This window comes from Phragmites australis, chromosome 6, assembly GCF_958298935.1.
Source record: "Phragmites australis chromosome 6, lpPhrAust1.1, whole genome shotgun sequence".
Taxonomy (NCBI): Eukaryota; Viridiplantae; Streptophyta; class Magnoliopsida; order Poales; family Poaceae; genus Phragmites; species Phragmites australis.
The window spans coordinates 44,121,242-44,133,719 of NC_084926.1; the positions used below are offsets into that span (position 1 = coordinate 44,121,242).

Here is a 12,478-nt window from a genome sequence, read left to right on the forward strand (position 1 = left end):
CAGAGCTTACCGGAGTATCCGGTGTACACCGGAGTCTCCGGTCCTAATTCCAAAAACGGCGTCAGAACGGTCACGAACATGTCAGAACTAGCCGTTACAGTTCTGTTTAATTACCGGAGTCTCCGGTGAACACCGGAGTCTCCGGTCCTGACAGATTTTCCAAAAAGACTAAGTCCGGAGACTAGCCGAATCCTCCGGCATCTCCAGGTACCGGAGTATCCGGTGAACACCGAAAACTCCGGTCTTTATTTTCTTTTATCAAAAAGATTAAATGCTAACCGAAAGCCTCTGCCGGAGTCTACCTCGGAGACTCCGACTGCACACTAAACATTTTACCGGAGTATCCGGTGAACACCGGAGACTCCGGTCCCCTTTTTTTTCTTAAAAAGAATAAACTGTAACCGAGACTCTCTACCGGAGGCTATCTCGGAGACTCCGGCTGAACACTGAGTACCGGAGTATCCGGTGAACACCGGAGACTCTGGACTCTGAAGATTTTTCAGAAAGAGTTTCGTGTCCGTGAGTGAATATGTCTCTCAACTGGGTGGTTCTAAAGGATCTCTTGAGCATTGAGACACTAATCAAGAATTCAAATCCATCCATCTAAAAAAAATGTCTATCCTAGACTCAATTTCAAAAGTAAAATGAATGTAAACCCTATCTTGTACCCTTCATTGATTCTTCATTTGTTTCGGCGGGCGTCAAACGTTATTTACCTTCACAACTAATGTTTATACCTGTTCAATACTCGAAAAGCATGTTAGTTCTTTAATCATTTTGTCATCAATAAGCCAAAACCCACTTAGAGGGCCTAGATGCACTTTCACACCACAGAGGAGTAGATTATCTGATAGCCTTCTCTAAGGTTTGATGCCAATTTGCAGTGATGCAGCTGTTCCATAAGTATTTATATTGGGTTGCTTTCATGTAATTCCCTGCCTCCCATTTAGGTTGTTTCTTATTTATATGTGGGGATTTTTGGTGGAGATGCAACTTGACATCATAAACTAATTTCGAGGCTTATGATCAAGGTATCTTTTGAACATTGATCATGCAATATCAGAATCTGAAATAATTCATTCCATTGGCTTTCATGTTTTGCTAGGAAATGTGATCTATCACATTAACAGTTCATCTTTGTAATGCTCAACAGTGTAGAACTGATGCCTGCAATCTGTTCTGTGCTCCTAACTAGAGTGTTTTAACATTTTTAATAGGTGTCTGGTTTTGCCCCTATTAGCTAATGGTGGCTTTTATTTCGCTCACAGATGTGTAGGTAGAATATGTTGTCTGTGGCAATGGTATCCCAAAATTTGACTGGCAGACCTAACTATTTGCCAACAATTCTCCTATTTACTCTCTTCATTGCTGAGTGATTAAGGTGGCTTTCGAACAATTAATCGACTTGAATTCTTGGCACCATCAAGGATGTTGTTGAGTTTCAAGTGATTCTGGCATTGTTTGATGGTCTGATGAGCGTCCTGCAGGTGGGTTATGTTCCTTCGTTTGTGGATGCATACTCTTTTACTTGCTTGCTCAGGTGTTTTTGCAATTTATATGTTCTTATCTCATCAATTATTTTCATATTTTAGCTCTATCTATTTGAATGCATTTTCCATTCCACTGTGCAAAATTCTCTTATTCTACTGAGTCGAGTCATCGAGATGCTTTCTCAAATTAATCCATGCAGAGGACACCGTCAGAGAACTGACATGCAAGGTGCCTTGGTTCTTTGACAATCCTTTGGCTTTATCAGTTAATCACCTTTTGTAAGATTCTGCTGCTTCATGTGATTTAAAAAAAAAACCTGGTGAGCTCTGTAGCATTTCACCTGCTATTCACAAGAAAGAGTTGGAAGTATTATTTAGAAAGCTATTTTGCGAGGCAGTAATTGATATATAACGTTGACTAGATGGCGAGCCCTGCAGGTTGTGAATGGCACTTCTTATCTTGATGTAGTTATTGATAATGCTAAATTAGTTTCAATTACCAATTATTCTTTTGAGTTTGATGTGCTTCTGTCTGTATAAAAATAGCAACATGATGTGCTCTTGGTAAGCATCACCTAACCATCTCCTTACTTGCAGGCTCTTGAGATTTCTAAGAGACTAAAGTTGTGAGCTCCACAATAGAAGCGAGCTGACTAAAGTACATCTCTACTGATGATTGATTGTTGCTATTTGATAATGACTGGGATCAAATAGCAATATTCAGAAGCAGCTGTACTACAGTGAGCAAGCATATTGAGGTATTCCTTCAATTAGCTAATTTATGGCATCGGTTAGAAAATTTTGCTAAAATTTCCCCTGCCAAAACCATATTGGAGATATATATCTGATCTGAACCTTTTTACAGTCCTTGCATCTTTGTTTGTTATGTAATGTTCACAGCTTCAAGTTCTAATGTGGTTTCTAATGCAAATAACATCTTAATGGCCTACCATTTTGATGCAGTGCACTTGCTAAATGATTCAGATTTATAAGACAACCCTTCCGATTTTCATGCTTCCTTACCAATTTTCCTTTTTTGGCATAAAGTAAATATTCTCACTGTAAATTTCTGAAGTTACAAGCTTGAGCCTGCTGTGTGGTGGCCCTATATTGGTGCTGATAATATAATCATGTATGGCTCCATCAGCATGTTTGTTTGCTTTCTTAATTGCTTTTGCTTCATGTTTAACATCTGGTTTTTCTTTTCGTGCACAGATTGTTCCCACTTTCAAGGGCTTCAGGGCTTCAGGGCTTCAGGTGGGAGTAGGAGTTGATCGGGGTCAGAAGCCATGCATCGTCCCGCATGGCTTATATTTGGGTTTAAGCACTCAGTTGACAAGGTATGCTCCTCTTTTTTTTTTTTTTTGCATCTCAGGCATATTGAGGTATTCCTTTAGGCAAGCCAATTTATGGCATTAGTTAGAGAATTTTTCATAGAAGCTAATTCCATGCAGCACCTACAATTTTTCTGTTCCAAGCATAGATGCCATTCATGATCTGAAAACAATGACGTTAAAATTTATGTGAGTTTGGATGATTCAGCTGTTTATATAGCTATTCTATGATGTTTTCTTACATCGTATTTGCTTCCTGTCAAACATTTCAGCTGTTTATATAGCTATTCCATGATGTTTTCTTACATCTTATTTGGTTCTTGTCAAACATTTACTTGAAAAATTCAAACTCTTGTAGGTTACATGCACTCATCGTGGATTCCAGGGAAGTATGGTATGTTTCAAATTTTTGGAATTAGAACACATTGCATCCTTCTCATTGTAAGCTTCTGATTTGGTATAGTTATCAACAAATTGTGCTGATACCGAAACACATTGCCATATGAAAGCACTTAATTATTGCTATCTATGTAATAAGGCACATGTACCCTGGAATGATATGCTGCTAAGTTTTCATTTTTTCATGAACCGACTCATTTCCTAATTATTTCTGACAGAGGCAATCTCTCTGGGCAATTACTAAAGTTTTCATATCTTTAGCCTTCAAACCATAATTGAGATCGTTTTTATGCCAGTGTGCAATATTTTGCTGTATTTATTGAATGCTTCATCCTTTAAGAAATGACTAGAAAAATTATTTCAGGCCATGCAGTTAGCCATGAACAAGTTTCATTTTGTTAGGCTTTTTCCCTGGTTAATTGCTATCAGATAATGGCAGCAATATTTTCTCCAATGAACGTACTTTTTAATCGATTATGAAACATTTTGTCAGGCTACTTACAAGATGATGGAGGCACGCTTTCAATATTACTATTGAACAAAGATCTATCTGCAGCATGTGTTCGCCGCTCTAATTATCAGTTTCTTTTGGCCGTGGTTGCCTCCTCCTCTGCTCCACTGTTTGGATCAGCAAAAGGAGGGACTCATTACCCTTTATCACTTACAGGTGTGGTTGTTCCTCATGCCTTCAAATCAACATTGTCCTTCAGTTTCATTACTCGCTTGGCCGTGGTTGCCTCCTCCTCAGCTCCGCTGTTTGGACCTCCAAAAGGAGGGACTCATTACCCTTTATCACTTACAGGTGCGGTTGTTCCTCATGCTTTCAAATCAACATTGTCCTTCAGTTTCATTACTCGCTTGAGCATCTTATGATAATCTTTTTTTTTTTTGCTCCTGTATGAATTGGCAGTTGTACTAGACTGCGTTATTGGCCCAGTCTGATACACTCTGTGCAGCGATAAGAATAAGAGCTGCAGTGCCCTTTGCACCAAGGTCTGTAGAAAAGCGATACAAAAAAGGAGAAAAAAATATTAACCGATCTTTCCATATAAACATATTTCTGACCATCGATTGCTTTGTTTGCAGGCCTACGGTATTAATGGTGTGGTTATTGTTTTCTTTTTTTTCCCCGCTAATTACTGCGAAGCTATTGTGTCATCAGACAGGTGCGATCTAATAAAAGGGTCCTCAGGATTTATTGATCCATGGTAACATCAAAGCTCCAGATACATAACTTATCACCCGCCTTATCTTCCATAGTTGTATAATAAAGTCAACTGCATGAATTGTTTTACTAAAATACATAATGCTCCCATATACCTCCAAATCTTAGTATGTAGTATATTTTCTTCCCGTGAATAATACTAATACTTTTTGCGCCCCCATTACCTATAACATTTCATTCTTAGAAATGAGCAAGATAAAAAAAAATCTGTCATAGATTTAAAAAATGTTTGCACAGATAGTGAGATAGCAAAAAGTAACCGTGTTAAGAGGCGAAGTGCAAACATCCAACGAAGCTTACAACAGTTACCTACACCTCATGGCATGGTACAATACTCTTCGGAGTATATCCAGTACTTGAAAAATAATTATATAAATTGATCATACTACGGTGTGGTCTAATACAAATATCAATATTGCAATGATATATTCTGGGAAAACGAAAGAGCTAAGCGAGAGACTCGCTCCACAACAAAAAAAAATCGTTTATAATCTGTGTTGCAAAGGAGGGAAAATACATCTTCCAGTGTTTAAGACACCTCCAACTTTTACTACTATGAAAGCCGGGAGGCTCCAAGGCCAGCCACGGCGTTCATGTTAGTGAAATTCTTCTTGGTCATCCGATTCGGATCGCCTGGCTCTGTTGCCGTGCGGCGTGCCCCAGGCCAGTTGGTAGTGCGGTCCAGGCGTCACTGTGGGATTCGCCCGCGCGCAGACATATGTTTTTTTCCTAGCTTAGGAAAGAAATGTGACAGATAACAATTACATAACAGATATGAACCTTTTCTGTTCTACCTTTTAAGTTGATTACTTGCTACATTGCCTGTGTCCCATAAGCTGTTGACTGGTATTCCAAAAAATTTGTCGTTGCAGAAAAACAGTTTATAGTGCTTGCACCACTCCTTTCATATTGTACTGACAGCATCTGAGATACTTCTGATGTGTGGTTTTCTCCTATGGTGCTTAGACCTATTTCATTTTGCTGCGCCATACATGTTTTATATTATGCTTCATGTATGAGTTATTATATGTAACATCCAACCGATATAACCAGCACAGCTTAATACTACAGACTTTCATGTATTGCCAAACATCACATCAGAGACAAAACACATACTAAACACCAAACTAACATATTACCAACCAAAATATTTTCACCCGCGCCGGGCCGCACGCAAATCACTAGTTATTTATACATGACCCCAAAGGCAGGCTGCATATACAGCACAATTCAGCATTTCAACAATTGAACGTTAACCACTTGTTCTCAACAATCCAGCTACAATAGCATGCAAATCATTTGTACAGAACCCCAACGGAGTGCTGGAAAATTATGCCGTCGAAAGCACAGCATCATCGAGAGCAAATCATTTGTACAGAACGCAGAGTCACTACATGCTTATGACTTATGAGGGCGCTGACTCGGCTCCATCATGGAGAGCACAGCATACGGTTGCCTTGTGGTGTCCCTGGTACACCCTGATGTCCAGTCGACATTGTCCATAATCTCGCGGTGGTATCAGAAGAAGCTGCAAGAGGGAGCAATTCATCTGGTAAACTGTAACTGATGAATTGTAGGGGAGACAGGGCGACAGAAGCTGTAGTTTGTACCGGTTATCAGGTAAGCGCCATCTACTGAGAACACACAGTCCCAAACCCAGCGTTGATGGCCTGAGAAGTTGATTGCCCACAAAATTTCAAGATCGCATTAAGAAATTCGACACAACTTTCAGTTGGAACAAAGAAAATTCGGAACATTACCCACTAAAGTTCTTTCCAACTTGAAGCCATCAACATTCCAAATCTTTACAGTGTGGTCAGATGATGCTGTGGCAAGATACCTACAAACAATTTCAAGTATGTTGCATGAAATCCAAAAAAGGAGCAACTGAGAAAGTGAAACAGAGTTAGAATACTGGGATGAAATACTTCAGCTGTATGCATGCAATCAGTGCTTTACAAGTGGAATGTTACTGGGACTTCCACATTCACCCCATTTTGGCAAATGAACATATAGGGAGCCAGCACTCAAAACAAGAATAGATTGGAAGAAACATGAAACTAGTCCTTCAGAACATTATATTACCTGTTAGGGTCGCAAAATTCTGGTGAAAGCAAGCATTTCAGAATGTACTCATCATGAGCTTGCAATTTGTGGAGAGGTTCAAAGCAGGTAATTGTCTACATAGGAGATTCCATCAAATTGAAAGTCCAGAAATCACGAGTCTATATTTAAGAACAAGTATGTCCGTAGGACCAACTGACCTGGGTACCCTTAAGCAGGCGCCAAACATAGCATGTCCCACGGTTATTCGCAGCAACCACCATACTCCCGTCCCACATGACTGTTAGAGATCTTACAGCAGTATCAACCTCTGGTACCTGGAAGAGGAACAAAAACATCAATTGTGTTCGCGCATCGCTTTCCACAGTAGTACCATTAAACTGGAATGCGACTCACCAATTCACAACTGCATGAGTTAGCAGCCAAATCCCACACGCGTATGTTCCCATTCTGATCACCAGATATTAGCTCTTTCTGAAGATTAAACATGAATATTACTAAATTTGGCAGAATGAAACAAACAGAAGTAACAACATCAAATTGGCAAAACGAGAGTTATCTTAAGTCACCCACCCAGGATGGAAATACTAAAATGTTCAACAAGAAATTTCAAAAAACAAGAGTGAGAGACTTTGGCACAATTTGGCATTGTAGTGGCTTTTTAAAAAGCACTTTGGGCTAGTTTGAGGTTGCAGTGTTGTGTTGCGCTGTGGAATCTAGTTCTTCAGGGGAATATTTACTAATTCTAGTAGGATTTTGTTGTTATAGATGCTATATCATTAATGTGCTTAATCAAACTATATCACCAATGGGAAAATATTGCAGACTGAACACATAAATGGAAAGCCATCTCTGCAGCTTGTGATGAAGGCTTTGCCATATAAAAGTCCAGTTCACTCTCCCTAGTTGATTTCAACATGGGTACCACAGCAATGTTGAAAGCTCTGAATAAGTGAATGTACACAAGGATGCCAAACAATCTCCTAAAACAGCATGGAAGTAGCCCAAAAAAGTCCTAGCTAACCAACAAGTTTACACCCAAACGTAATTTAAGCAATGTTGTACTTGGATGATAGGAACTGAACCTAGCTCGGTTGGTTGAGGGTGTGGATGTATGCCTAGACCACCCAGGTTCGAGTCTTCTTCTACTCGAATTTGGGTGCCTATTTTTCTTATTTACAATGCCACCTAGTTCCTCCTAGGTTGGTTGAGTTTTCTTTTTTTTTTTTGGTACTTGGATGATGAAATTTGCAATCAGTTAACACTTAACACCACACACACCAAAATTCTAACCTGATTTGGGTGTAGGACTACTGTGTTGACAGCTGCACGACTTTCATATTCTCTCTGACAAGTGGCAGTCCTGAAACCAAACATGCACAAGATGGGTCAGCACAGGATTCTCCCCTGGTTAAGAGTAGTTGTTCAAGTTTTCACTAGAACTGCAGGTCAAGTAGTCAAGAAACAATAGACAAGATATTAGATTTTAAAAGCTCACCGTAAATCCCAGATTCTAACAGTACCATCCTCAGAACCTGAGTACATCCAGTTACCATCACAATGGAACCCCACAGCCATCACATTACTAGTATGTGAATCATAGCTAATTACCTGTTAGGCATATTCTCATTAAATAAGGAGCATGATAGCACATACTGATTGCTGTCGTAAACATGCATGCGTACCGGTTGCGGGCTATTTGAGTTAACATCAAAAAGGCGGATATGAGGATTGCCAGCAGCAGCTAAGAATCGCTTGTCCGGGGTTATCTCAAGGCGATTAACTTGCTGCAGAAGATATGTTACAACAGATATAAGGTACGTAAGAAGTAAGTTATTGCTAAACCAGATAGCTTTAATCTTAATGGTGAATTACCAATAGCCCATGCTCTGATCCATAATTTATTATTAGCCACATATGATATTTTGTTGCATAGCACATCCATGAAGAGAAGACGCTCAATTTTAAACATCCAAAAATTAAGTATGGAATAGTATAACCAAGTTACCTTGAAAACAAATAAAGGAACTAATCTGCTTCATTACTTGGTATTATAAGAAAAATGAACGAACAGCGATCATATTAAGCCAAAAATCTTATTAGATACACACACCTACGTAACACTGACTGCAATTATCAAAACAAACGAAGAAAAATAAAGGAAACATGCTTTGACTAAGTCTCTAATATTGCTGTGTTTCCCGCCAGTAAACGACAATAAATCAATGGATGACATCATCTTACTTATATATTTCTATTAGTGAAGACAAACTATTTAAAGGTAAGGCATGACCATGAAATCAAATTTGCAAGCCAAACGAAAGGAGTACTAAGAACCCACCCAAAGACAGTACTTACAGAGTCTGGATATTGAATAGTGCGATAGCAGCGACCGCTCTTGGCTTCCCAAAATCTGATTGTGTGATCATAACTTGCAGTTGCTAGAATGACAGAAGGTTGAGCCATCTTGAAGCATTAGCCTGCACATACATCAACACATGCTCTCAAATGAAAACAAAGAAACAAACAAAAGATGGCATGATTTTGATCAAATTACACATGAATACTTTTAAGCCACTGCGATGTATGTAGCCTGCTGATTTTAAAAGCTTCAAGAGATTTGAGCGGCAGTTTGAGGTTACACTCCCCCAACCCTTTAGCAAATAAAACAAGGCATAACAAGAGTACATCACAAATAGGAGTTGGGTCACTTCTACAACTCCTTAACCCTAATGCACAAGAACTGGACCTCATAACATCACAGCAGAGGAAGTGCTAATTTATTGATATCTTGATACTCCCCATGGCTCCAATATATTTTTTGGAACCAAACCACCGCATACCATACAAGTTTAGCATACGACAAATATTTCTTAAACGCTGCCTAACTACCGAATCTGTTTGCCACTGTCCATGGTTAGAACTTGCACTCAATTCAGTGGTTATTCAGCAGTGCTGTTAATGCCCATAACAGTAGAAAAAGAAAAGAAAAGAAAGAGCAGCTCGACTTCACAAGGATGCTCAAAACCGCAGTCCTGGATAGCACGAAGCAGCTCTGGGTTGAGCAGGAAGGGCTAGTTTGGTTGCCACCCTGAGCCGCATTTGCCTGACCGGAGTCCTCCCTGAGAATTACAGGAGTGGTGTTTGGTCGGTGCCCTGATGTGCTGCCTGACTCAGGCAACCGAGGTCAGGCTCAGGCGCAAGATATCGAAATCAGACGCCTGAGCTCGTTGCCACCCGCGAAGTTTCACCACTCAACGTCGTCGCCGAGATCACCGGTGTCCGTCCAGGCAGAGCGCTTACCCGCCCAACGTCGTCGACGAGATCGACAGCGTCCGTCCAGGCGCTGCCGCCCGTGCCCTCACCCCTGCGTCTGTGCGCCTGCCGCCTGCTGCCCGCCTTCCGCGCGACCCTTCTGCGAAGCAAGCGGTTCGGTTACCGATCTATGTTTTGGAGGAGCGGAAGGATTTGGGGGTCGATGGGATCTGGGGATGGATTTCTATCCCTTTGCCTCTTCCTCTCTCTGTTCGGTCCATTGCGCTGAAGGAAGCTGAAAACGCTTGTCTGGTGACCGACGGAGATGACCGGAGCTGCGTCGGCGGCGGTCATGTCAGCGCGGCGGCGCTAGGTATCGGCGGCGGCGAGCTTACACCGGGGGAGGGAGGACGGGAAGCGGCGCGCGAGGCTCACCGTGTCGCGGCTATGCTGACAAGTGGCTCGGTTTGCTCGGGGAGGCGTCGCGGCGGGTGAATCTACGACGAGCTGGAGGCGGTCGGAGTGGAGGAAGAACGCCTCCGGCGGAGGATCTAGGTTTGCCGCCGCCGCGGTGAAGGAGAACTGGAGAAGGGAGAGGAGGGGCACGTGGAGGAGGAGGTACCTGCTTGACCGTCGAGGAGGCCAGCGGCGGCGGGGGGATGCGCCCGGCAGCAGCAGCAGAGGAGTCGACGCGGGGGGGCGCCTGTACGGTTCGTTGTTGCCAGAACCGGCCAGCCCAGTAACCTGCCGGGAGGCACCGCGCGGCCCACAGAGCTACAGCTCGGTTTGATTTGATTTGGTTTTGCTCGCTCGGCTTTTTCCCCAGCGTCGGTCGGGATTAGGCCAGCTCGAGGAGAACGTAAATTTGCTGATGGAAATATAGATCCGTATTACTGTTTGTAATATATATATATATATATGGGTTTAAATAGAGGAGTAGAGTAATAGTATAAAGTAGTAAATAAAGTAGCTATTGGATATAAAAGAAATAGATGATGTTATAATAGTATTAGTGGATATTGTAATAATATTATAAGGGATGGATTTTTAGAGTATCTACTAAATATGTTTTTAGAGCAACTCGAAGGTAGTCACGTAAGTATGGATTGTAGTCTACATCAAAACAGTGATCTTCAACAACAACAACAACAACAAAGCCTTTTAGTCCCAAACAAGTTGGGGTAGGCTAGAGATGAAACCCATAAGATCTTACAAGTCTAGTCATGGCTCTGTCACGTGGATAGCTAACTTTCACGCACCCTTGTCCATGGCTAGTTCTTTGGTGATATTCCAATCTTCCAAATCTTTCTTTACAGACTCCTCCCATATCAAGTTTGGTCTACCTCGACCTCTCTTGACATTATCCGCACACTTTATTCTTCCACTATGTACAGGCGCTTCTGAGGGTCTGCGTTGTATATGTCCAAACCATCTCAAACGATGTTGGACAAGCTTCTCTTCAATTGGTGCTACACCAACTCTATCACGTATGTCCTCATTCCGAACCCGATCCTTTCTTGTGTGGTCACACATCCATCTCAGCATGCGCATCTCCGCTACACTCAACCGTTGGACATGTCGCCTTTTAGTTGGCCAACATTCTGCGCCATACAACATCGCAGGTCTAATTGCCGTCCTATAGAACCTGCCTTTTAACTTCTGTGGTACTCTCTTGTCGCAGAGGACGCCGGAAGCTTGGCGCCACTTCATCCATCCAGCTTTGATTCGATGGCTCACATCTTCATCGATTTCATCATCCTTCTACAGCATCGACCCCAAATATCAAAATGTATCCTTCTGAGGTATCACCTGCCCGTCAAGGCAGACCTCATCCTCCTCGTACCTAGTAGTACTAAAATCGCACCTCATGTACTCAGTTTTAGTTCTATTAAGCCTAAAACCCTTCGACTCCAAGGTCTGTCTCCACAGCTCCAACTTTTCATTTACCCCCGTCCGACTATCGTCGACTAGCACCACATCATCTGCAAAGAGTATACACCATGGGATATCACCTTGTATATCCCTTGTGACCTCATCCATTACCAAAGCAAAAAGATAAGGGCTCAAAGCTGACCTTTGGTGCAGTCCTATTCTAATTGGAAAATCTTTGGTGTCACCATCGCTTGTCCGAACACTTGTCACAATATTATCGTACATATCCTTGATAAGGGTAATATACTTTGTTGGGACTTTGTGCTTCTCCAAGGCCCACCACATAACATTCCGCGGTATCTTATCATAGGCCTTTTCTAAGCCAATGAACACCATATGCAAATCCTTCTTTTGCTCCCAGTATCTCTCCATAAGTTGTCGTACCAAGAAGATAGCTTCCATGGTCGACCTCCCAGGTATGAAACCAAACTGATTTTTGGTCACGCTTGTCATTCTTCGTAAGCGGTGTTCAATGACTCTCTCCCACAGCTTCATCGTATGGCTCATCAGTTTAATCCCACGGTAATTAGTACAACTTTGAATATCCCCCTTATTCTTGAAGATTGGTACTAATATACTCCGCCTCCATTCTTCGGGCATCTTGTTTGCCCAAAAAATGAGGTTGAAAAGCTTAGTTAGCCATACAATTGCTATGTCTCCAAGGCATCTCCACACCTCAATAGGGATACCATCAGGGCCCATTACCTTGCCTCCTTTCATCCTTTTTAAAGCCTCCTTGACCTCAAACTCCTGAATCCTTCGTACAAAACGCCTATTGG

At 41.8% G+C, this 12,478-nt stretch overlaps 1 protein-coding gene and 2 long non-coding RNA genes across 3 annotated transcripts; 2 read left to right on the top strand and 1 right to left on the bottom strand.

Annotated features, from left to right (window-relative positions):
* The first annotated feature begins 948 nt into the window (after window positions 1-948).
* Window positions 949-2,242, top strand: LOC133920722 (uncharacterized). The gene is made up of 3 exons (XR_009910160.1): window positions 949-1,031; window positions 1,269-1,487; window positions 2,088-2,242. It is a non-coding gene; the product is annotated as an uncharacterized LOC133920722 (long non-coding RNA).
* Window positions 2,243-3,680: 1,438 nt separating this feature from the next.
* Window positions 3,681-5,084, top strand: LOC133920723 (uncharacterized). Its single transcript, XR_009910161.1, has 3 exons — window positions 3,681-4,025; window positions 4,134-4,216; window positions 4,310-5,084. It is a non-coding gene; the product is annotated as an uncharacterized LOC133920723 (long non-coding RNA).
* Window positions 5,085-5,677: 593 nt separating this feature from the next.
* LOC133922751 (target of rapamycin complex subunit LST8-like) lies at window positions 5,678-10,548 on the bottom strand. The gene is given in 12 exon segments (XM_062368218.1): window positions 5,678-5,935; window positions 5,937-5,976; window positions 6,059-6,118; window positions 6,209-6,288; window positions 6,534-6,628; window positions 6,713-6,829; window positions 6,909-6,986; window positions 7,806-7,875; window positions 8,011-8,123; window positions 8,198-8,299; window positions 8,871-8,992; window positions 10,390-10,548. Coding segments are annotated over 11 exon segments (945 nt in total). The 5' UTR covers window positions 8,979-8,992; window positions 10,390-10,548; the 3' UTR covers window positions 5,678-5,853.
* Window positions 10,549-12,478: the final 1,930 nt, after the last annotated feature.